The sequence below is a fragment of the Sander vitreus genome, chromosome 5 (genome assembly GCF_031162955.1).
Source record: "Sander vitreus isolate 19-12246 chromosome 5, sanVit1, whole genome shotgun sequence".
NCBI classification, from domain to species: Eukaryota; Metazoa; Chordata; class Actinopteri; order Perciformes; family Percidae; genus Sander; species Sander vitreus.
The window spans coordinates 23328905-23356318 of NC_135859.1; the positions used below are offsets into that span (position 1 = coordinate 23328905).

Genomic DNA, 27414 nt, shown 5'->3' on the forward strand with positions numbered 1-27414 from the left:
AGTGAGTGAGTGATGGCAACTTTATGTACGCATACCCTAGTTCAATGCCTTAAAAAAATGAGGAAGAAACATGTTTACTGAAAACGACCATCCATAGTGCTAGAGCGATGTTTTTATTAATGGGTTCCAGTTTTCCATCGTTCACGCGCAGAAGCACACACATGCAAACGCAATACATTCCTGACACCGGTTTCATGTTATTCCGCTGATCAACAATGGTCAGCGGTAATGCCCAAAGTAATTCGCCAAAAAAGGCAGGGAAGAAGAAGACTGCAAGCAAGTAAATATGGATTTAAGCAATGTATGATTTGTTCACTCAAGAAAACTCCACCTGGCACTTTTAACTTTGAATTGAATATGGGGTAATAACCCAACAGAAATACAAAATAACACTAAACCTGGGTCAAAACTTTTTTGGTTTAATTGATGACCAGATATAAAGATTAAAAATAACATTACACTGGGTAAAAGTAACCAACCTTTTTGGTTTAATTTATTACCCAAGAGAAATGTAGCCTAAATATGAACATGTTACTGAGTCAAAATAACCACATACTAATATGGGTGAATAAACCAATGAAAATTAAATAAATAACTGGGTAAGAAAAAATTGGGTGTGATTGGAGACCCAGTGGTTTTTATGCTCATGGGTACTGGATAGACCCAGTACTGGGTACCACGATTGACCCAAATTGGGTTAAAATTGACCCAGTATTTTTAAGTGTGAACCTTTGGATTGAAGGGGCATTGAATGAAGACCCTAATCCTTGTTATGGTAGTTATAACCAAGATCATTACATATTTCACTGTTTAAAAAGGATACACATGGTATCTAAAGTCGCTGGTTAGGATTTCAGTCCAGAGTTCCATAAAAAAAAGCAATACTTGTTTCAGAACAAAACAGAGGATGATGTATCAACAGTACAGCCAAACAAACTGTGGCATGAGAGGATTGTATAAATAAAAAACACTAAAAATACAGTCATCAAGAACTACACTTTCTCTTCCAATCCTCAGCACTTGCTGTTGTCTTCTGTGTTACGTCAAATGCCCATATGCACTGGCTGTTGCATTCCGTTTTATAGGCATACTATACACATGCATTGTTTCCTCTAGGCACATAAATTAAATCCCACATGGAAGAGGCAATTGTAGGTGTTGTGTTTGTGTGTGTCCATGCTTTACCTCTGCTTTGAGCCTCTCAATTTCTGTGTCCTGATCTTCCAGCTGGGTGCGCAGCTGATTAGCAGCCACCTTTTCAGTCTCCACTATCTGTATAAGGTGGATGTATTTCTGCATCAGCACCTCTCGTTCAATGATGATGTCAGAGTAACTGAAAATAAAGAGAGAGCTATCAGTTACATGAAGCACTTGTATATACACGACTGAATAGCAGCATATACAAAAAATGTCTTGCTTCTTTCCTCCATTGTGTGTTAATGGTAGAAAGGAAGGAATAACAAACACACTTAATGCTTGTGTATTGAAGTGTATTGATTATTAACGCTAGGTAATGATTCAAATTGTCCACCCTGTGTGAAGCTTTAAAATCTTAAAAGCCCTGTAACCTATTTTCTCAACAGGCTTCTCACTGTGTGCAATGGGGTCCTTATTGAACACATTTTCTGCCAAAGTCAGAACAGTTTGGTTATTTCACAGGATATTTCTGTTCTCACTGGTTTCAAGTGGGCTGTGCTCAGTTGGAGAAGGTGGTGACATATTGAATTTTTACAGCTGTTGCTACTGTGACATGTCAAAGTGCCCTTAGTACAAAAATAAAAAATAAAACCTCTTCACTTTGATTGCCCTGCACACCAATGGTGCCCAAAAGAACTAAGAAACCAATTTCAAGAAAGTTCTTTGTGGACCCAACTGGTTCTTTAAAGAACCCATTTTATATAATATTATAATTATATAATAGCTAATTGTTATTTAGCTATTTTTAAATATATTAGCCTAAACGTTTATTAAACCTAACAAACAGTGAGATGGAAATATCAATCATACACTGTCTATGCATGCACAGGTGTGCACAGGCACAGGTATGTAGGGCTTTTTAATGGAAGGGGTTACATTGTAATGTGGACTAAGTCAGTAGTTCACGTCCTAATTTCAGAAGAAGTTCAAAATATGCCAGTCAGTGTGAAACTGCAGGGAGCACAGATGACCACAGGAACAACTAATTAGGCTGACATGGTATGGCACCTATAAAATGCAAGCGATACATGCTTCTTTTGAAACTATCAAATGTCTTTATCTTTTTCAGGACAGCTGTGTCCAAACTCCTCACCTCAGACCTTAGATGTCTGAGCCTCTTTCAACACATCAACAAGGAAGAACTTTCAAAAGTTTCTGCAGCCTCAATAAGATGGATTACTGCAATTTAAATCTTCCAATATTTGAACTGAAACTCATGGATCAGTGGAAGGTAGTAAACTAGGCGCAAACTGGGGAAAGTACACAAATATCCTTTATGCGATAATACCTTATTATAGTAGTATAATAGTACCTTGCCTGCTGGATGGCCTCCACCCATTCATCGCACTCACTCTCCTCCTCTGTGCGAAGCTCCAGAGGCTTCTGTCCATCGTGACCAAATACGATGAGGAAGTAGTGCTAAAGAGAGAGCGATAAAGAGAGAAAAGCTGTTTATATGTGTGAGACCCTGGCACCTAACACATCCACAACACCACTACTCAGTCGTGCCAACAGTCTCACTTTACAGGACAAGATGTTTTGGTTGCACCTTTAAGATGCAAGCCACAGCTAATCAGACATTTGGCACACACATATGGAAACATGGCTTTCAACTACATTTGCTTTTCATGCTCTTTTCTTGCCCAGATTCATCCAATTTAAAGTTCCACAGACCTTACATGATGCAGGCAGAGCACACAGACAGAGAGTGAGACTGGATGGGGGAGGGTTACAGAGTTATTTGCCCCGCTGAAATGAAGTATCGTCTGTGCACCCTTTCTCCACTAGCGTATTATCAACCCCATCAATTAGCCCACTCCCTGTCTCGCTCTCGTTTCCTGTCTGTCTCTCTTATTAATCTGCTGAATTTCCCTGAGTATCTGCCTTCAAAATACTTCCCCACACGTACACACACACACCAGGCATTATGTGAAGTGATAGAGGCTTTTATTCAAATGGTCGTGTCCTGGGGCACTGGGTTACCAGAAGAGCTGCTATTCTTAGTCAGGGAAAACAGAGAAGACTGAGCTCAGCATGGACTTTCTCTCTCCTCCTCCTCATGTTCTTCTCTTCTCATCATCTAACCACCTCTTTCCACCACCTCTCTCTCTCTCTCTCTCTCTCGCTCTCTCTCTCTTTGCACTTCACCCATCATCCCACTCCGCCTCCTCTGTCCCGCTCCACCAGCATTCTCACTTCTCTTGTTGTTGAAAACCCACTCCTCCTCCTCCTCATCCTCCATCCCCTTCATACACTCTTTGTGTGTCTCTCTCAGTAAGGATTCAGTGAACCAAACTGAGTCCAGAGGAGAGACGTTTACCCTGCAGGAGGATGGATGGGCTTCAGCCCCTGCAGTTGGGATGGGCTTGGGACAGAGTCACCAAGGTTATTGGAACACACACACACACACACACACACACACACATAGACCCTCCTCCATCTCCATCTCTATCCTCCTATCCCTGCTTTTTATGTATCCGTCATTTCGATTCACTGGCTGGCTGGATTTATTACATCAACAATAATCTATGCTCTAACAGTCTTTGACAGGGAGAAAGAATGGTAGAGAGACGTAGTGGTTACATAATATGTCTTAACTGAGTACATATTTCTAAATTGTGTCACCACCTAACAACAAAATTTCCATGGCAACACAATATCTGACGCTTCTGTCATGTCATTTCCATTTTCTACTTTTTAGCACTGCCTCTATTCATTTAATACTTTTATTGATCCATCCTGTAATTTTTGACGTGGAGGAAGCAACATTAAGTAGAAAACAAAACATTTACTTATATAGAGATCTACATGGATATTCTGAGCATATGTTACCTGCATATTACAATAACAGTATATTGATGGAGTTAATGGTTACTGATTTTTACAGTGCACAGTAAATGTCAGGGTTTTCAATATGTCTGCCTTTTATAGCCTTATTAAAGGGAATATGCACAAACATTTTCACACCATGTTGGTATTGATTCACATGGTTGCTTTGATCACACAGATGTCCCAGTCATAATTATCACATATACAGTGATGATCACTGTAGTGGTATTTTCAATTTGATGCTCAATGGTGGAAAGAAAAGTCGTAGGAGCAATACCACTCTGCTGCAATAAATGTCCTACATTTAAATTTTACGAAAGTATACATGTAGAAGTATTATCTGCCAAACTATACTTATTAAAACTAAAGTAAAAGTAATCATTATACATGTAGACTGACCTTAGACAGTGAAATATTTGATTAATATTTCTGAAAGTAGCATTTTCATGTTATAATTAGCAAATGACAGATTATAGTAGTTTAATATGTTCATAATGTGATCTTAAACTGTAAAGTATCTTGTCATTATGTGAAATAAATGCAGGCCTAGTGAAGTAAAAAAAAAAGTATAATATTTCCATCTGAGATGTAGAAATACAAGTAGCTTAACATGGAAACATTCAAGTAAAGTCAAAGTATCTCAAAATGGTACTTAAATCCTGTGGAGCACTACTATTGCTATTGAGTATTTTCCTTTTTTACGAGTGGGTTCCCATTTTGTTTGTATCATTCATATGCACAAGGATACAAAAGAGCAAAAGGGCGTAGCAGTGTGCCCACAAAGGCAGTGAAGAGGAAGACGCAATCTAGCAAACATGGATTTAAACAATCAACAATTTCAAATGTTCAAGAGTTTGAACGCATTTCCTTCCTCATAAAACATTTGCAAAGTGTTTGTTAGGCCCCAAGGATTCGCACTGTTTTGTTGAGAAGAACTAAATGTGAACTTTGCTTGTTTAAAAGAAAACTCCACAGAACACCTTTAAGTGCAGTACTCAAGTAAATGTACTTAGTTACAATCCACCACTGTTTACACAGTATATACTGATATTAAAAGTATTCATATAATCTCCCATTTCAGGATACTTTACATAATGTAAATGTTTTGCACTGAATTCCTCTTTGAATGTACACTCCCACTATTTGCTGCAGCAGTGACCCAATTGCCCCCAGGCAATCATTTAACTTTAATGTATCACATCCTTTACAGAATATTTTGGATCAAGCTGGACCTCATGCCGTTGAAAACATTAACAATGCAGCGCAATGAATTACACTGTAACACTGTACTGTGTTCTCATTAATCGAAGAGGAACATGTAAAAGCAGTAAGAGGTCCGACTCTCTATGAGCTGTGAACACGCAGCTTACCAGCTCTACAGTACCATTCAGGACTACCAGCACGCTCTCCCTTCAAATCAGCTCAAATGTACCCTCCATCCTTCAGGGCCTTCATTGTACTGTAAGAGATTTAATTTAAACAAATAAAGAAATAGAGGAAAAGCAAAAGAAATAAAGAAACAAAGAGACTCTTTTCTACTCTTTCACTCTTTACTGTATGTCACTGACGTACACTAAAGAGTAAAAGTACCATTCCCCTTTTTTGCCTAATCTGTGGAACAGCTTATAGAAAATGAATCTGTAAAAACTGACAGCGTGACACAAAGGAGTGACACAAGCACAATGACGGGAAATTTTATTATTAAAAAGCAATTTCGAAAGTCATTTCAAACTGCTTGCTACGAGAACAAAGGTGAGAAGTGAGACTACTTTTCACTGCCCAACAGAGACTGAACATTAGGAAATGAAAACCTACCACACACACACCCTCAGGTTCATAGTAGCGCTGTAATGAAATTAAAGATTAAAGAGTCAAAGATGAAACTGGACTTGTTGGTAATAGATTCATTAGGCAAAAAATGGCTGGGGGATCCAGAAATACTCATGTGTTATAAATATTTAAAAACAGAGACGACAGAATGTTAGGCTCCACTAATGATTAGGGGACTGGAATAGCAACTAATGATGCAACACTGTTGTCTGCTTTGGTATCTGCACTGATGAGAGGCCAAATTTTTTTGTACAGTACCACAGATGGACCTCTTTTTTTTTTTTCTTCGAATTTAACTCTCAGCCTTTAACATTTTTTTCCCCGCTGGTTTTTAAAAGACCATACCAGTATGTACATAAGTGTTGGCTTCTTAACTACAAATTATCTCTACTTTTGAGTGCATGCTCTACATATGGATCTGTGGATGTGTTTTACATGCTGTTCCCATCCAACAAGCACAGACATATGCATTGGCTTCATACAGTACAGTAACCTGTACGAGTACTAGTCGTTCATTTCATCCCGATGCCGTTATATAGCTGCAGCAATTCTATGAGAATTATCGTCCTGTTTTTTTTTTTTGTAAAGCCCTTTGAGATGACATACTGTGATTCAAGGCTTTAGCTAGCTACCAAACTTGCCACAGTCGTGAGCTACGATTAGCAGAAGGGTAAACTACCTAGCTAGCTAGAGCCTCAAATAAACACGGCAAATTAACCAGTATTCGTTATACCCAAGCAGACCAGCTCTTCTGACTGTTTTCACAGCAAATGTCCACTTCCTGGGCACTAAACTAGACCACATTTTTACACAATTTCGTTCCTCCATATACTGTGTATAGATAGATGACTTATCTTAATAAAGTCTTATCAAATAGCTTAGCCTTGAATTAGCTGCGGCCCTAAGTCTTTGGCTACGGTTAGCAGCAGAACTTTCACTGAAGGGTCGTGCATGCGCATCTGCATTTGCAGAACAGCCAACGCTCTCTATCTCTGAAATAACTGTGATCGGCCAAAGTCTCCCATCATGGGCTAGATTTTCTAAAGCCTGAAAACAGAGCCAATGAGGAGGTGCAGAAGTTTAGTTTTCTCTCACACCACTTGAATTACAACATACTGAAAGATTATTATAGATTTATTTCCCAACAACGACAAAACTAAAAACCACTGGCACGCTAAATTAAATATAAGCCTGAAAATAAGGCCATTCACAAATTCTGAGAAATGTTTCACAAAAAATAATAACCCAATGCAAAAGTTGTTTTGGTGGAACTAGCAGCCAGGTAGGTCAGAAAAATCTGCCTTGTCTCACCTCCATATACGGTATGGTGTGTGTTTGTGGCTGTGTTTAACAAGAATATCAATGCCAAACCACTAAGGTTTGCCTAACTTTGTTTGAACTTGATGTGCATAAAAGCAAGTACTGGAAAAGACACTATTGAGCAAAAATACTGCAACAGTACAATCAAAACCTGTTATTTGCATGAAGACACAGGAAAGTTAAAGTTGCTCCATAGCATCAATAATTAATTGAGTTTATCAAATTGAATCCAGTGCTGCAGGGAAAACCAACCACTGGTTGGGTCTTTTTTGTGTGTGTTTGCAGTTAACATCTGACAAGTTTCACAGTAGAACAGGTTTTTGTCTCATCCTATTCCTTAGATCCATATACAACATAGAAATAGAAAAAAAATCATTAGCAAGCCGTTTTGACACAATGGGCTCCATTGGATGCTGATGTATAATGCGTCTCCACCTTTGCACTGCTGGTGAAGCAGGGAGTGCTAAGTGATCCTGACTCCCGCAGGGTGATGATTACCATTACAGAGAAATACAACAGAGAGGAGACCAGATTTGTGTATTTGTGTGTGTGTGTGTGTGTGTGTGTGTGTGTGTGTGTGTGTGTGGAACTGATATAATCCATAAACTTGATTTCCCGTATGTGTGGGAGTATATAGCACCATGCTGGGTTTCTCTAAAAAGAATAGAAGAAAACTGAACGTGAGATACTACAAAAGAACCACAGAGATTATTGAAACAGAGATAATCTCAAACTACCTGTTGTTGGCATTATCATGGTGAACAATGCTTCAAACCAGCAAAAGAATGTTCGCTTCATATTCACAATATGAAACAAATATCAATTATTAAGGCTTGAAAAGACCATACACAGAGTATGAAAATATTCTACTAAAAACACAGGAGAGGAAACCAGATTATTTTGAAATAAAAAAGGAGGCATAAAAACCCAATAAGAGTAATTAAAGGTAGGCCTACATAATATTCTAACACTGTGGGTGTTTTTCAAAATCACTAAGATATATTTAGTGACAGACTAAAATTGATGACGTGTACAGAATAGGCTGTAAAATATGTTATTAGCCATTATAAGGGTTAAATCAGTTAATGAAACAATAAATGTCATTTGTGAGAAAAGGCTTAGAGAGATAAATATGATAAAAGGGGTGTGGGTTCACTTTTCCACCCATCAGTCTTCTGGATCAGACACGATATGCTTCTCTCCTCTTTATTTTCCTCTCATTTCTCAGCTCCTGTCATGCTCCCACAGGGGCGATAATGCAGCTTCATAAAATGCTCACAGGACAGAAACAAAGAAATAATCTGCCACTGTCAAAAAATGACTTGTGCATTCATTAATATAAATTTGACCTTGTTTACTGTACAGTAGGCTGCAGTACCTACACACCAATCTTTTTTAATAAGAGGCCAGGTGTCATCCATCATGTTTGCCATAGTAAATAGTGTCGTAGAAAATAGGTTAATTTTCGCATTTGTTAAATGTAAGGCTGCCAGCAGCCAATTAGCATAGCTTAGCTTAAAGACTGGCATAAAGTAATTCCCTGTAAAACTGCTAATTGTCATTTTTATACTTGAATAAGGAATGAGAAGACATTTTGTTTGGCCTTCGCTTATTTAAAAGCCTGTTTAAAAGTTAAAGAAATAGTTCAACATTTTGGAAAACATGCTTTAACGCTTTCTTGTAGAGAGTTACAATAGATAAGAAGATCAGTACCACTCTCATATTTAAAGGTTGTATAAATCTTCTAAGTCTTGGTAGCGAATAAGGAATTTGTCACAAAAATTGTCGCAAACTATACCTTTAAAATGATTTCTTTTCATTGCCTTTGTTTTATGACAGCCAAAATAAATATAGTGTAGATGCCTAACTTAACAAAAAAAATACAAGAGATGTCAAAGTAAATGTGGCAGTTTTTCCTTGATTCATCTTCTTACTTTAGTTGAAATGGCCCTCTTTGTATTTACATAACATCCATTCTGTAATTCCAGAAATCCAAACAGCTTCACTTTAGAAAAAAATAACAGATTTTTAAAATCCTGTAGTCTTGTCATTGTGAAGAGATACAAAACATTAATCCGACAGCTCCAGCAGCAGTACTTTATGTAACCACTGAATTTAACTAATGATGTAGCTATCACTGAAACCACATCCCACATCCTGCTGTTTCTTCATGCTGTTCACTTCCTCCAAAGAAGTTCTTACAACAAAGTATGGGGCCGTTTCTCTCACACACACACACACACACATACATTAAACATTCACAGATACACACAACTCTCTCTCACACACACACACACACACACACACACACACACACACACACACACACACAGTATATAAGTATACTAATTGTTGTGCATGCCTCAGAACACTCTGATCAGGGATTACCTGTCAGTTTATCTGGAGATTAAACAGATAGCTCCCCGCCTCCACTGCTTACTTTCACTGCTGTCCTCCTAATCAAAAACAAACATAAATACACACATATAATACAGCTATCATCAAGCTTTTTCTCCCATCTTACACATTTGGTATTGCTTTATAATACTCTCACTCCATCGCCTGGAGGAATTGTTGGGAAACATCCTGCCGCCCTAATGCAAGAGATGCTGGATTGGAGTTTGCTCTACGACTCCCACAGTGCAACAGCAGAAGTGTCTAAACACAACATAAATCTGTTTTACAATATTCTTGAGAATTGCCAGTGTGCCTAACCTGATCCTGTAAAATACACTGCTCATAACTCTGCACAGACAACAACAAACACATGAAACTACTTGACAATCCTAATACCTGGCGCTCAAGTTTATTTTATACAGTCCTCGTGGGATGTGTGTGTGTGTGTGTGTGTGTGTGTGTGTGTGTGTGTGTGTGTGTGTGTGTGTGTGTGTGTGTGTGTGTGTGTGTGTGTGACAGGAGGAGCATGTATAATAGATGGGAGCAGCTCCAGCAATAACAATAACACCACTGAAGAGTACAGAGGCCCAATGCCCCAAGAGCATTTATCACCCAGGGTGTCCACATGAACAGCCCAGTACCGGTTCAGGAGGAGATGTGATGAAATACAAATTTTGGCTTGCTGGCTCCTATAATGCTGGGATGTCATCTGCCTAACTTGAAGCAACTCTGCCAAATTCAGCTTTCCCAACAGGCTAATCAATAACGTACAACATATTCATATTATATACAGAAAAACCATCTGCAAATTTGCTGCAGGAATCCTGTCAACGTAAGGTATATAATGGCCATATCTTTCGACTAATGGGTGTATTGGTCATTCGATAAGGTGTCCAATAAAACCTATCACCAAATGTGATGTTTGCCATAGTAAATAGTGTCGTAGAAAATAGGTTAATTTTCGCATTTGTTAAATGTAAGGCTGCCAGCAGCCAATTAGCATAGCTTAGCTTAAAGACTGGCATAAAGTAATTCCCTGTAAAACTGCTAATTGTCATTTTTATACTTGAATAAGGAATGAGAAGACATTTTGTTTGGCCTTCGCTTATTTAAAAGCCTGTTTAAAAGTTAAAGAAATAGTTCAACATTTTGGAAAACATGCTTTAACGCTTTCTTGTAGAGAGTTACAATAGATAAGAAGATCAGTACCACTCTCATATTTAAAGGTTGTATAAATCTTCTAAGTCTTGGTAGCGAATAAGGAATTTGTCACAAAAATTGTACTTAAACTATACCTTTAAAATGATTTCTTTTCATTGCCTTTGTTTTATGACAGCCAAAATAAATATAGTGTAGATGCCTAACTTAACAAAAAAATACAAGAGATGTCAAAGTAAATGTGGCAGTTTTTCCTTGATTCATCTTCTTACTTTAGTTGAAATGGCCCTCTTTGTATTTACATAACATCCATTCTGTAATTCCAGAAATCCAAACAGCTTCACTTTAGAAAAAAATAACAGATTTTTAAAATCCTGTAGTCTTGTCATTGTGAAGAGATACAAAACATTAATCCGACAGCTCCAGCAGCAGTACTTTATGTAACCACTGAATTTAACTAATGATGTAGCTATCACTGAAACCACATCCCACATCCTGCTGTTTCTTCATGCTGTTCACTTCCTCCAAAGAAGTTCTTACAACAAAGTATGGGGCCGTTTCTCTCACACACACACACACATACATTAAACATTCACAGATACACACAACTCTCTCTCACACACACACACACACACACACACAGTATATAAGTATACTAATTGTTGTGCATGCCTCAGAACACTCTGATCAGGGATTACCTGTCAGTTTATCTGGAGATTAAACAGATAGCTCCCCGCCTCCACTGCTTACTTTCACTGCTGTCCTCCTAATCAAAAACAAACATAAATACACACATATAATACAGCTATCATCAAGCTTTTTCTCCCATCTTACACATTTGGTATTGCTTTATAATACTCTCACTCCATCGCCTGGAGGAATTGTTGGGAAACATCCTGCCGCCCTAATGCAAGAGATGCTGGATTGGAGTTTGCTCTACGACTCCCACAGTGCAACAGCAGAAGTGTCTAAACACAACATAAATCTGTTTTACAATATTCTTGAGAATTGCCAGTGTGCCTAACCTGATCCTGTAAAATACACTGCTCATAACTCTGCACAGACAACAACAAACACATGAAACTACTTGACAATCCTAATACCTGGCGCTCAAGTTTATTTTTATACAGTCCTCGTGGGATGTGTGTGTGTGTGTGTGTGTGTGTGTGTGTGTGTGTGTGTGTGTGTGTGTGTGTGTGTGTGTGTGTGTGTGTGTGTGTGTGACAGGAGGAGCATGTATAATAGATGGGAGCAGCTCCAGCAATAACAATAACACCACTGAAGAGTACAGAGGCCCAATGCCCCAAGAGCATTTATCACCCAGGGTGTCCACATGAACAGCCCAGTACCGGTTCAGGAGGAGATGTGATGAAATACAAATTTTGGCTTGCTGGCTCCTATAATGCTGGGATGTCATCTGCCTAACTTGAAGCAACTCTGCCAAATTCAGCTTTCCCAACAGGCTAATCAATAACGTACAACATATTCATATTATATACAGAAAAACCATCTGCAAATTTGCTGCAGGAATCCTGTCAACGTAAGGTATATAATGGCCATATCTTTCGACTAATGGGTGTATTGGTCATTCGATAAGGTGTCCAATAAAACCTATCACCAAATGTGATGATTTTTTACTTTTTAGGTAAACTGAAGGCAAGGCAATGCTGTTTGACCACCAGACTATAGAGCAGCTTCAGGCTGTGAGACTCCTCAACTCCACCATAAAAAATAGTTTAAATTACTAAAATTGCATTTCATCGTGCAACCCTGTGTTGTGCAATGACAATAAATTAACATTTAACCTTGTTTATTTGTATAGCACCAAGGATTAAATACTCCCTTATGGATTGAGAAAATTAGTTTTAAGGCAAATTAAGCCTTCTTTGGAGCAGAACAGGAGGTGTACAAAGCATTTTTAGATCTTTTTGCTGAAAAGAGCTGCCTGCTGTGCCTGAAAATGACACTAAAGAGAGCAGCGTGAGTGTACCAAAAGAGTGAAGTTGCGAGCTGAAAAACCAAAACCAAACAATTTGCTAATAAAACACTAAAAAGCTCCATAGAGCAGTTGGGAACTGCAGAGTCTGGTGGTAATTCTCTGTGGGTTACTAGCGAGCCCTTTCACATTACACATAATCATATGATGATGATTGTTATGAAATGAAATTATTGATTGATTGATTGAGTAGCTTTAAATGAATAGTTTAATATTATGGGGAATACACATATTCGCTTTCTTGAGGGTTACTCAAAGGGTAAGACTAGAGGGTTAAACTAAACTGAATTTGAAAACAAAAAGTCAAAACTAAATAAAAATAAAAACTAATGAAAAATGCAAAACTATAATAACCTTGGTCTCGGCCCCCCATCGCTAGCAGATGGGTCTGACCCAACAAAAATCGCAACATGACAGCAACACGAGTTTGGAGTTGCTTTCTTTGAGAATGCAACCTATAGCTAACTGCGCCACCTGTTGCCAAAGTATCGTCACTGATATGAAGATGAAATATAATGAATCTGACTAGCTGAAAGGTTTAACGTTGCCTCGAGCTGGTAGCCTGACAAGCCTAACCCACATCAAGATGTTGGATCTGGGAACTCACCATTGGCAGGGCTGAATCCAAGGGGCGGGATAAACGGTTGACTTTCAAATTCCCTCTGCACGCAATAGCCAACCAGAGCAACGCTAGATTAAACTTTTGCCATATCCGGTCGGCAAAACTCCGAACAAAGCTTCCTTTTTTCAGAATGACTTCAGTGTTCCAACAGTCTTCCAGAGTCGCGACCAAAACCGATTCGAAAGACTGCTGTTCGCAAGCAACAACAGCTATCTTCTTTGTTTTCAAGTAGCAGGGAACCGTCGCAACTCTGCCGTCCTTATGTTAAGCCCGCCCACCAACTCTATACACGATGTGATTGGCCTGACCAGAATTTGGTTTTCTCAGCTCGCAAGCCAACGGAGAGTTGCTAGACTGATCCTGGCTGCAAATTACATTTGCTGCCACTAGGGTGCGTCTAGATTTCTAGGCTATCGAGCTGGAGCACCCACGGAAAATACTGAGCATCCACGTGTGCCAGACTGCCAGTAGGCTACATCATTCAAAATTAAACATTGCAGTTGTTGCTAAGTGGAGCTGATCGCATGTGTTACGTGTCAGTTAAACTTCTCATCTCCAATCCTATCTGTATTTGTGAGAAGTGGCGCTGTCCTGAGTTGAAACGGCTTTATTATCAAGTTAATAGGCGTGTGTGTTTGTGTCGGCCGTTGTCCATTTCCTAAGGTTCTGAAATGCAAAAAATTTTTTGACTAATTTTTTTTTTAAAGGGCGTGCGCCCGTGAGCACCCACGGAGGAAAACGTATATCGGAAGTGAATTTAGTAATGAAATAGCAGACGAACAATGTATAAAGTTTCCAGTTGTAGTTCCATTGAGACAACCTGTAGGGGGACCGAAGCGGGAAAAGTTCTCTAGTGTTGCTTTAACTTTGAATTTATGATTGGGCGGGCCAGCTGTCAATATGGGTTATTACCCAGTGTGCTTTGTTGAATGGTCTCAATGTTTTATTGTCTTATTTCATGTGAATACTAGTTTACTAGAGGAGTAACTTAGTATTTGAAGTAATGCAGTAATGCAGGAAGTGTGCATTTAGTTTCCATGCTTATTGTGTTTCCACAACAATGTTAGAGAGTAAATCTACTGAAATGGCCACCATAATAGTAGAGTGTGGTGTATAAGATGAGAAAGCAGAGGTTAAGTTGTGTATGTCATGGTTGTATATAAAAAAGTGGTTATCTATACATCTTTGCCAAGTGCAAATCAGTATAGAAGGCATCAGTTAGTTATTGGGGAGGGTCATTCCTTTTTTTCTCAATCATTTTGGAGGGTCATAGAAAAATGTATTGCTGGCGAAGGGATGTCAAGTCTATTTTGACTAAAGATCCCAAAACTCCTTTGGTAGCCCCCTTTAATAAAAAATGAACAGTCCCTAAGCCTGGTTTTGATTATTTTAAACATGTAATGCCTTTATACACAAATCATAGGTTTGGCAGTGAATAAAACCTTTTTCTGCAGTAATACACAACAATCTGGCTACACTTAGGTTTGGACAGAAATATTGAAGCTACTAAAATTGCATGCCGATCTTTTTTTTTAAATTTCTTTTGAACAAGGCCGTGAGAGTCACTGTCAAAAACAAACACGTGTATGTTTTATCTTCTCTTTTTTCAAAACCACAAAAAGGGCTGCAAAATGTTGTAAAAGATGCCAAGAGGGCAGATGGCACCATGTGACAGACTGTAAATGCAGCGCGAACACCTGTGCAAGGTGAACACACATAAAATCTTCACAATAATAAATTTAAAAAAATAGCAGTTACTTTACTACTTCTAGTTTTAAAAAAAACTCTTGTTTTCAGAAATAAGTTGGTGTTAATGTTGTGTTTTGTTCATTTGCCCCTCAGGGCCATCATACCAAACTTGTCACCCAGACTATACTTTCTTTTCATTACCAGTACATTATTCATGTATCTTTCTTATACAATATTTTCACTTCACACAGAGGCTGTTGAAATGGAAGGAGCAGTTTGCGAGACACTTCGACAACTAATACTCAATTTAGCAAATCAAGGGAAAACAACAATCCGACCCCTTTACTTACCAGAGGGGCCAATTGGTAAATTCTGATAATAAAAACTGATAAAACTTTTGCCTAAACCTGTGGGATAAGAGCCAACTCAACTTCCTGTGGAAGCTCAGAGGCTTCAACGTCTGCAACAGGATGTTCTACCAGTTTGTAGTGGCCAGAGCCATACAGAATTATATGGTGCTGGGGACGGAGCGTAAGACCAAGAGACACTAGCAAAGCTCAACAAGCTAGTTAGGAAGCCGGGCTCAATGATTAAAGGAGGAGTTGAGCTGGACTCTCTGGAGGCGGTGACGGAGAAGAGGATGCTGTCCAAGTTGGTTAGCATTCTGAACGTCTCCCACCCACTCAACGACATGCTAGTTCAGAAGAGGAGCATCTTCAGCCAAAGACTCATACCAACAAGGGGTTTCACCGAGCGGCACAGGCGGTAATTCCTGCCGGTGGCCATCAAACCTTTTAATTCATCCCCACCATGTCGCAGAATCAACATCAGTGGACTGGGATGGGCTGCTGAGGTCCCTCTGGACTAACTCACTAACTGTAGCTGGACTCACATTTATATTCTCTGCAACTTTGGCAAAGTGCAATATATATATACAGGGGTGCTCATAAGTTTATGAACCCATGCTAAAGTTGACTAAAAAGAGGAATACAAAAATAATCTTTTGGAAATTGATCTTAATGCCTTAATTAGGGATTAGCATGGGGTACTTTCCATAAAATCATCTCTCAATGCAAATCAAACCAGCTAATAGGCTAACTGAAATAAAACCATGCCAATCTCTAGGTATGGTGAAGGGTATGTGATGATGTGGGGCTATTTTAATATATAATAGCTATATATAATAATAATTAAAGGCCAAGGGAACTTTATCAGGATGAATAGTTTCCTGGATCCATGAAATAACTGGCCTTTAAAAATAAAAATCTGCCTGCCTCTATGGGAATTGAACATAGGGGTGTACTTACTTATGCCCCCTGTATTTTAAGGAAGAACATTTATTTATTCACGATACAGTTTTCATTCACAAAGGAAATTGGTGTCCTAAAAGGTTGGATTTTTCCACATTTCTTTAATTAAGGCATTAAGATCAATTTCCAAAAGACTTTTTTTATTCCTCTTTTTAGTCAACTTTAGCATAAACTTATGAGCAAAACATATATATATATATATATATATATATATATATATATATATATATATATATATATATACACACACACATATATATATACATATATACACATATATACATATATATACACACATATACATATATATACACACATATACATATATATATATGTATATATATATATATATACATACACACACACAAAGAAGTGATAACACAAGGGTGTAACAAAAGACCATGTCATTTTAACATTTTTTTAACACCCCAAACCCAACCCTGCATTGCTCAGGAAAGGAAATAAAGACAGAGTAGTAATGGCAATTGCAGTTATAACTCAAATCCCAAACAAATAGTAATAATTATAAGGAATGACAGTAGTATTACTAGTAGCAATGATAATGCTGATACAAGGCAAGAAAAAAACCAAAAAAAACCCCGGCATTTATTAATTTATTTTACACTTCACTCGGCTTTGCGTCGTGCCTAACAGGCTACTATTTTGACCCTTTGCAGCACCGTTACTTATCATCAAGCTGCCACTTCCTCGTAACACATCTTACAAATCTTAAAATCAAGTTCATAAAGTAACTTTCTTTGCATTCATTTGATTCCCAATCAAGATACACTGGTAAAAATTACTTTCGATTGTTAATATGTACTTAAAAACTGTTTGAAATGCAAAATAATAGAATTTTAATCATGTGATAAAATATGCAATTAATCGCGATTAACTATAGAACTTCAGCGATTAAAAAAATTAATCGTTTGACAGCCCTAATATATATACACATTTTTTTTACATTTACTCTACAATAACCTCCATTTTGCACACCCAATGCACATCCAATCTGCACACTGTATGCATGTTTAAAAGGCATACTTTTGTTTTTGTTTGTTTTTCTTTCTGTACTGCTGCTGAGACATATGAACTTCCTATCTATCCATCTATCTATCTATCTATCTATCGGCAAAAAAACTTCCTTTGAAGAAACCTCTTTAATGCATAGCTTTAGGATTTTAGAGCTGTATTCTTTGTTGGTCAATTTAAAACAGCATTGATTTCATCCATGATTTGTCTCTATATTTGTTTGGATCCTGGCTCTGGCACAACTAGATGATGTTCCCAACCTACAGACCTACTAGAGCTGGGCGATATGGAGAAAATCACATATCCCCATATTTTTGACCACATACCTCGATATCGATATTGTGGCAATATTGTAGGGTTGACAATTGGTGCTTTCACAAAATACTATATGCACACAATGAGATTTTTGATAAATAATCATCATGTTGATATAATTATGTGGGTAAAGGGCAAATAATGGAACAGCTAGAACAGTCTGGTGTGTTCAAAAAATTACATCACTCTACTGTAATGCAGCCTTTAAAACCAGGAAAAGACAACACTTGTGTCATATCAGGATATTATGATATCCAAAATTTAAGACGATATCTAGCCTCATATATCAATATTGATATAATTCCGATATATTGCCCAGTCCTAAGACCTACGTAATTCCCCGATGATTTAAGGATGAACGATTGGCTCTTTTTTTTTTCCTACATGGCAAACTGTCATTCAAGAAAGCAACATCAAGCTTTTGAATTGAACAGCAAAAATTTGACAAGGGTGGCGATCTGGAAACAGCCTTCACTGTATGGTACAGTAATCTCTCCCCTGGTTCATGGTCTCTGATGAACTGTGCTTTCCTCTAGGATCAATAACCTACCCTTGATGATGGGGGGAGGGATAGTTTGACAACTATACAGAGCTAAATCTACTGGCCTTTTACACACACACATCAGCAATGCACGTCCACAGTCGCTATGAAAACCATTCTGACCAGTGTGAATGCTCTCCAAATTATTTGAAGGGTTTGTGTCTATCTGAGAGTACAACAGAGAGAGAGAGAGCGAGAGCGAGAGCGAGAGAGGCAGTAGATGTGTATTTTGTGGTTACACTGTGGCTCACTGTGGGGGTGTGATACTGCAGGTTGCTGGCAGACTCACTCTACTGCACAGAAAAACAGTGAAGAGTAAGAGCGACTGATGGAAAAATAGAAGGGCTTCTTTCACTTTATCCTACCAAACACAAAGAATAAAACCCAGCATCAGACTGAACTGAAATTATTCTTGATTGAGACTTGATCATCTAAAACACATCTCTCTCTCACTCACACACACAGACACTTTCATAAGCCACATAAAATGTCAGCATTATTTGGTTTATGCCTCGTGTGCATGGCTATGTTGTTTAACAGTTACGTTGCAGCACACGTTTAAGCTGAGGGCGGATTGAAAATAACCCTAATTAAACATCACAGCTGTATTGTGAGAGTGAGACAGATGGGGAGAGAGTGAGACAGTCAGTGCAAGTGAGGATAAAATAAGACATCATAATTGCCTAGCTCGGAAACATCAGAAGAGACAGGTTTAATGGCCTACATCAGTAATGATATAAGAGGTTGGAACCACATGTAATTTTACCCTCAAAAAGAGAGATTTGTCCTCCTTTCATCATCATTATTAACAACTCAATTACAGAAATAAAGAAATAGTCTTCTCACTTTATGTATGATTTGATTAAAACCACACTACCATCTCATGGCTCTCCCTAAGCCTTTTCCAAATTTGCATACATCTGGAATGAAGTGTCTTTACACATACTGTACATTTAAAGAAACACACGTCTACTGTATGAGTGGGAGGGATACGGCGGGGATGGATATTTTCTGAGTGATGATGACTGGTGGCTATTTTTGACCTATCATATGATTAATTGTGCATTTACTTATTGTCTCCTTAATTATTGCTCAAACTGTCAATGTTCTCCAGTGTGTCTACATTGTATTGAGCATGATGCCTGTGGGACGCAGTCCCCGAGGACAGCTGAAAACTGGGATCAGGAACAGAAATCATTTTCTGTGATTACTTTCATGGAGTAGAGGTAAAGGTGGTTGTTGTTTTTGCTGTAACAAATCCTTTCTTGATTCTTTGATTGACATAACCATAGGATGGATGATATACTTGTGACCAATTCATGTGTGTTTCATTTTTTCCTCAATGAAATGCATGTGCAAATGGTAATTCCAATGTTTCCTAGCAACAATATTTACCAACAACAATGCTGAGACAACTTCCAGGAACAGATTTGCCCAAAATATTTCTCTGCATATATCTGCTTTAAAGTCAAACTTTTTCAGCACTGCAGGATTCAGCAGTGGCGCTACCATTACAAATCCAAGTTGCACAAGCATTTATTACGTAAACTTTATTTTAAAAATTGTAGTTCAAATCACAAGATTTCTAAAGAATGAAGCACAAGACATTACTATTTGATGCAATGTTACAGCCATAAAAACATGGCATCCTGGGAATAATTTCTGTTGATGTAAATTTATTGCAGTGCAGAATCAAGAACAATATTAAATATGCATTTTAAACATGGTGTAGAATGAAAATGTGTTAAAGAACCTGTTGCTGCATTGCTATAGTTGCTTCCTACCGTCAGACTCTAAATTAATTTGACTTTGAGCTAAGAAGACATGTCAACCTTGTCGGATAAAGCCACAAGGTGGTGTTTAGAATAACTTCACTGAGTTTTGATGAAAATTTGACAGACTATTGGGTTCACACCCAACAGGTTACAAATCAAGAACCTTCTGTGGGTGCGGTCAGCAAATGTCATGACCTCAGAGAGAAAATCAACAAGCCAAGAGAGTAAAAGAGAGAAATACATTTATGTGAAAGGTAAGGACCTGTTTTTTTTGTGTGTTTTAATTGGAAAAAGACATGCTGTGGGAAACCTAACTCTCCTATCAGCCTGCTCCCATTTGCACATCTGAATGTTTGGAGGATAATCACCTGCTCGGGGATGATGTACTTGGAGCACTTGACACTGCAGGGCTTGCTGACACTGAAGAGGCTGAGCTGCCGCAGCCACTTCAGTCTGATGCTGCATGAGCCACTTGCTCTTTTTTACATGGGCATCAGTTTGAGTGTGATGAAATTTGAACTTGTAGTTTTCATGATTGATTTTTTTTTAACAAACAAGCAATAATCAATATAATTATCTGTAGAAACCATGGGTTATATGTGAAACACAACATAATAGCGTCCATATATGCATCACTTTGGAGTATGTTACTTTACATAGGGTTAGGGTTAGTGGGCTTTGAGCAGATTTTGGGAAGTTGTACCATAAAATAAGAAAAGATGTGGGAACTTTCATTCACAGCAGGATTTAGTGGATTGACACCCCCTGTTCTTTTAAAACTCTCACCTGTTTCTCCAGCGCTTCCTTTCCAGCAGTGGACATTTTGGGAGCCGGCGAGCGCTCGCAGGTGCATCCTTCCAACAGGTATATCCCGGCAGGTCTCGCGCTGTGCTCGTTCTCGGAGTAGAACAGTATATTCTGGTAGAGGGCAAAGAATTTATCGTGCCATCGGCTGTTCTCCGCCGTTTTCTTGCTTAGGTAGCCGCGCTTAGTCCCTTCTTTACGCGCGACCGCTGACAAAAACAGCGCGTGCCCTTCGTTGTAGCGGACGCTCTTCTGCATTTTGTAGTACGGGTTGGAAGAAAGAAGACAACCGAAGCTTTCACCGCGAGCCCATGTTCGCCGGGGGTTGAGTGTGAACTTTTCCCACCGAGAGACGCGCGGCTCAGTGGCACCGTGGCGCACCAAAAAGTTGCCGCGCTGAAGGAGGCGCTTCTGCAGAGGAACTCATAGTAAATATGTCCGAGTGCCACAAACACTAGAATAAATCCATGCTGTTCGGCAAACAAACCACAAACAAGCAGGAGAAAGCGAAAGGCGTGTCGTTCACAAAGGGAGAACCCTCAAGTGGACAGACAGTGACAGAATCACAGACAAGATAAACTGTAATCGGCTTTGACAGTGGTTATCTCACGCTCTCGCTCTCTCTCTCTCTCTCCCTCCCTGACACACACACACACACACACACACACACACACACACACACACGTGTCTTTCTCCTGACACACACACAAACACTCCCCCTAGTGTCTCTCTTTCTCTCTCACTGGTGATGCGCGCTGATCTTGGAGTTGGCGGAATTAAAGGCGGAGCGTGAGTTGGTTGGTTGGTTGGGGGTGTGTGTGTGTGTGTGTGTGTGTGTGTGTGTGTTGCAATTGAGATTTTCTCAGTGGCAAATGTGATTTGTTTCTGCATTATTAATAGCGTTGCATCAAAGAGCACATACTAATGAATACATTAATGGATAAAGTAAAATATCAATATTTAACCTTGATAAAACCTTGTAACAATTTCATGTCAAAATGTTTCTTTCAGGCTTTCTGTCAGAAATGTTGCAGCCTAGTTCTTATAAAGGGAAACACCACAGATTTTAAACAGTAAAGTCTGTCTAAGGGTCTTGGGGAGTACAGCTGCATATTATGTAAAAAAAAAAAAAGTTGTATAAAGCCTTTTGAGGCGCCAGAGGGAGCTGCACAAAGTCTTAAAAATCGCCTCATGTGATGTCACTTGAGACAACGTCAGTTGGGGCTGAAGACTACAAGTTTGAAAATGGAAACAAAAAAACTGGAGTTGTGGAGTTACCCCCAATTTCCACCAACTGTGGAACGGCGGCAGAGTCAATAGGTTTCCATTAAAGTCAAATGTGTGTATTTTCACTGACTGCAGAACAGCTGCGTTCCAACTCCGTCCCAGCACTACACCTTGAAAACGTCATAATGGACGGAGACAGGCCTGAAGTCGGAATGGAAACAAACTGGTTTTGTGGTTCTGTTTATAGAAACTACATCCTGCTATATTGCACGATCATACGTGAATTCGCGAGATCTCGTGGGTCCTAGTGACTTCAGCTGTCAGTCATGGCCACAGCCGCTCCGCAACAAATATGGACCTGGTGGGTATTGAAGGACGGCAGAGCACGGAGCCGACACGCAGCGGAGCCGATCCGCAGCCGTTCCGCAGTTGGTGGAAATCCGCCTTTAGGAAGAAATTATCTTAACAGACCTCCGTAGTCGGCTCCTCATCTCTGCTTGAGACTAAAGGCTCAAGGCCATTTTAACCGCAAATAGCAAAACACACCGAAATCTCAAACCAAACTGTCAGCATTCAAGTTGCATTATGGGTAATATAGGTGTCATATATTGAAAAGTAAAAACAATGCATTGAATAAAAAAAAATACTGCATCAATTTTGATCATTTTTTAAGTCTGTTATAATTGTGGAGTTTTTTTTTAAGGTCAAAGACCAACAGGTATGACAAGTTTATCATAACACTAATGTTACACATAGTTGGTTAGGTAAAATCTTGAACAGTTGGTATTAATTGATGTTACGACAATTAGCTTACAACACAGTTGATGGTGATAACCAGATCCTGAGACGGTTAAAACCCTTTCTCTCACACACACACACACACACACACACACACACACAAAGAGAGCAGCAACAACCACTTCACTCCATCAGTGCTGAGTTTTTTTCTGAAACAAGATTTACTTCTGTACTTCCTTGTACAGTATATTGTTCTTTGAACATGCTCATTTACTGATAGCTGGATCCTCTCTTCTTCATGTGTGTGTTCTGATGGTGTTGACAACTGTTGCAGCGATGTCAAGAGTTTGACCGCAGCCACTCCATGAGAGATGATCTGTCTGAGATGCTCCAAAGATCTGAGAGAAGTTTTTTATTCTTCCTAGAGAAACGGAGATAAAGACACGGAAATGTTGCTTTAAACAAAATATTGTATATAAAACTGTTGTATATCGTCCTCACACAGCTGTGTGAGGGTACAATAAAATCCCTGTTCATAACCTCGGACCAGCAGCTCAACTCCTCTGTGTACGATTATTGTGCACTCAGCATGGCTTCACTCCAACAAAGGACAAACATTTAATATAGGGAGGATTACATTGACAGAGTGTGCGTGTGTGTGTGTGTGTGTGTGTGTTCTTGTTTAACTATATTCGTGGGGTCCAGGACGTACTTGTGGGGTCCCGACAGCTTTGTGGGGCCAAAATGCTGGACCCCACAAGGTTAAAGGTCTGTTTGAGGGTTAAGACTTGGTTTTAGGATTAGGGTTAGAATTAGGTTATGGTTGGGGTGAGGGTAAGGGTTAAGGTTAGGCATTTAGTTGTGATGGTTAAGGTTAGGGTAAGGGGCTAGGGACTGCATTACTATGATGGGTCCCCACAAAGATAGTGAAACAAACGTATGCGTGTGTGTGTGTGTGTGTGTGTGTGTGTGCACACATGCGTGCTGGCAGATATTTCATATGGGGAGGATTACTTAGGAAAAGGTTAAGCACTTAACTCCCAGCAGGCTGTCCCTCACAGAGCGAGGAGATGCAGTGTACAAATTTACAGAGACAGAAGACTGTATTTGGAGAAGGTGCAATATGCTGACGCTTTGACAGCAAAAGACTAAGAATTTTCTGTATTTCTGTATCGTAACTCAATTGTAAGCGGAACATCTGTGCATGGTGTGTGGTTCATCCTAATAGAAAAAATTGTCTACATCAGCATTAAAAAAAACATAGATTTTCTCTTCCTTTCCGTATTAGTGTGCACTTGTGCATTCTTCTTAATACTTGAAAAAATAAATTAGTCATGGAAAATAAGATTTGGACACTTTGGGAGAAAATATGCCATGACAAAGATCTGACATTAATTTAAAATCAGAACTCTAAACAAGAACTATTGAAAAACCTGCACTGCAAACAGCTAAATAAAAGTAGATATTGGCAACCCACACTACATCTCTGGTAATGGCTGCATCCATTTAAGACATCATTAGAAATCTCTAAAAACTTTTAAAATGAAGTTGACACCAAAACATTTTGAAAGAAAACTCAACTGAAACTGGTTTTTCATGTCTCAGAATCAAAGAGGCCAAAGTTTTGCAGCGGTCGAGGAATTATAAACTGGAAACCATCCATCATAAACCTGCGTGTAGGTTTGTCTCTCCTCCTAAATCTGAGCTGGCCCAGTAATGTGGACCCAGTCTTATTTTCCAAGAATTTTGGGACATTATCTGGGTCGGACATGTTAGCACAATAATTTAATCACTTTCATTTGAGTGTTTAAGTTTAAATAAATGTTTAATTTAGTGTCTGTGGAACTGCTTTGAGTTTTATTTCTTCATGACACACGTTTGACTCTTTTCAGCTGTCAAGCTCCATTTGTATTAAACAGTATTAAAAAAACTCCAAAAGCAGAAACATGATATTTTTTGATTTATGAGAGGGTTTAAAGGTGCAGTAAGTGATTCTGCGCAAAGATTGTTGACATATGTATATTTATAAAAAAATAAAAAAGTGTATTGGATTAACATCACTTACATTACCTTTAAAGGGATACTCTAGCATTTTAGTAGTAATCTTTCAAAATTGAGGGATTTGTGAGAGAAAAGTAAAATCAAAGTTAAAAAAAAAAAAAATCAAAGCAGCAGAAGCTGAGATATTCTAACTTAATTAAGTCCATAATATGGGTCAAGTTCCAAAAATACTGGATCCTACATTTCCCATAATTCAACTTGATAGTGTTTTTGTCTTAAAGGAACACGCCGACTTATTGGGACTTTAGCTTATTCACCGTAACCCCCAGAGTTAGATAAGTCCATACATAGTCTTCTCATCTCCGTGCGTGTTGTAACTCTGTCTGACGCCCCCAGCGCTAGCCTCGCTTAGCCCAGATCCTGGAGGTAACCGGCTGCAACTAGCCTACTGCTCTCAATAAGAGACAAAAAACGCCAACATTTTCCTATTTACATGTTGTGATTTGTATAGTCACAGCGTGTACAAATAACAAGGTCATATGAGACACAGCCATCTTCTAACCGTATACAAACTGGGAACTATATTCTCAGAAAGGCGAAGCACTGCTACTTCTGCGGAGTGATTTGCCAGCAGCATCTGAAGCCCTGTGGTGAGGAGCAGAGTGTTCGCCTGGAGTTCACTCAGACTTGGAGTAATAGAGTGAGTCAACAATTACTAGATAGTAAAAGCATAGTGACCTTGTTATTTGTACACCCTGTGACTATACAAATCACAACATGTAAATAGGAACATGTTGGCGTTATTTTGTCACTTATTGGGAGCAGCAGGCTAGTTGGAACCGGTTACCTCCAGGATCTGTGCTAGGCTAAGCTAGCGCTGGGGGCGTCAGACAGATTTATAAAACACACGGAGATGAGAAGGGTATGTATCGACTTGTCTAACTCTGGGGGTTACGGTGAATAAGCTAAAGTCCAAATAAGTCGGCATGTTCCTTTAAGCGGTTTTCAAACCATCAAAGCAGCAGAGACACCAATGCAAGGGGCTCCAAAAACACAGGGTTGCCCAGCATATTTTTCTACGGTTTACCTCGAAATCATGTGACGAAAGATAATGATAACTTTCCAGAGTTGTAAAATCCTGTGTCAGTATTACAATTACAGAATTCAAATTTACAGATCTGTTACTCAAACTAGACTTGGATTTCACTGTCGGTACCGGAAAGAAAACCAACCAACAAGCAAAGCTGTTTTCAGTCTGAATGCCCACTTAGACCCTAACCCTGCCAGGTAAACACCCACTACTTTCACAACTCCAGTTTGTAACGCTAGCGGGGGTTTTTTTGGAAATTATTTGTTTAGTTTCCAGAGATACAAAATATATGATACAAATGTTTCCACAGGCTTGGTTGTACTCCCCATGACTAGCAAACTGATCTTTTGGGGTAAAATGAGTGTGTGTCTGCTGTACCTCCTGCCGTTGACCATGCTCTCCAGCTCTCGGGCTTTGCGTGCAGCAGTATGTAGTATAGGGTCTGGAATGTCAGCCAATCGGGCCACATTCAGGCCGTAGCTCCGCCCTGCAGCGCCTTCAGTTAACTGGTAGAGGAAAGTGATGGACTCTGGCTGAACCTCTCCGTCTGTCAGCGAGCGGACACACACACAAAACACACACAACACACACAAACACACAGACACACACGTTAAAAATCTCAGTAAAATGCCATGTGATAATGATTTAGAAAACGCCAAAGTAAGATTGTTCTAAATGTACCTGCAAGGCAATAGTCAAACCCAGAATTTCCGCCAAAAAAACATTGAAAGCATTTGCATATGCACACACACATACCGTCAGTGTCAGTGGCGATGTCAGGTTCATTGACTAGGAAAGCCATGTGGTAGTTAGACACATGTTCAGGATACACCCGCTCCAACTCACACAAAGGAGGATAATGGGTCACGAACAGGGTCAGGGCTTTCACCTAAGAAAAGGAAGGAGAGAGTGAATGTTTTACGTTTTTTGCCAGGTCTCACAGGCTGAATAGCTGCCAGAGAACCTGTTGCCTAGGCTTCTCTGGATGTTAAGGATCAGAAAAATGGCATAAACAGGTTCAGCCAGGTGTAAATGCAATCTGTACATTATGTTTACATTGGATAAGAAAATATCCAGTTAAGGGGTAGAAAGAAGCACAGCTGCAGGAAGGAATGTTCCCACTGCAGTCGCTCACTGCTGTCTCCGACAGTCGAAGACGTCTCTATACGTAGGTAAAAGTAAGAAAAGAGGTTCATTGTGGTGAAAAATCATATCAAAACTGAAGCAAATGTTAAGATATTGCAATGGCCCCTTTCCTACTTACTTAAAATAAAAGTTAAAAGTCAGGGGATCCTCAAAGTCAGTAGGAACAATGAATGTCCAGACAAAATGCATGGCAATCCATGTATTCAATGGTTTCCAACCTGGGGGTCAGGATCCCAACATGAGAGGAATCTTAAGGGTCGGCAGATAACTACCTGGGCAGGAGACAAATTCTGCTGCCCATTCATATTATGTTTGGCAACCATTGTGACATTTCAGTGGACAAGTGAAAACTTTGATGTGCTGGTGTCAGTGGAGGAAAAGTCACCAAAGTAATTGG

General features: G+C 39.2%; 2 protein-coding genes across 2 annotated transcripts in view; both read right to left on the reverse strand.

Moving 5' to 3' along the window:
* The window catches only part of LOC144518405 (ras-specific guanine nucleotide-releasing factor 2), a 48476-nt gene extending 27039 nt beyond the window's left edge, over nt 1-21437 (reverse strand). The window contains exons 1-3 of the mRNA XM_078251077.1: nt 20798-21437; nt 2510-2616; nt 1186-1333 (exon numbers count right to left, since the gene is read on the reverse strand). Coding sequence (XP_078107203.1) covers nt 1186-1333; nt 2510-2616; nt 20798-21073 — 531 coding nt within the window. The 5' untranslated portion in view covers nt 21074-21437. The remainder of the gene's footprint in view (nt 1-1185; nt 1334-2509; nt 2617-20797) is intronic.
* A 1262-nt stretch (nt 21438-22699) lies between these two features.
* Nucleotides 22700-27414, reverse strand: part of msh3 (mutS homolog 3 (E. coli)) — a 47224-nt gene continuing 42509 nt past the window's right edge. The window contains 3 exon segments of the mRNA XM_078251078.1: nt 22700-23201; nt 26250-26418; nt 26628-26760. Coding sequence (XP_078107204.1) covers nt 23120-23201; nt 26250-26418; nt 26628-26760 — 384 coding nt within the window. The 3' untranslated portion in view covers nt 22700-23119.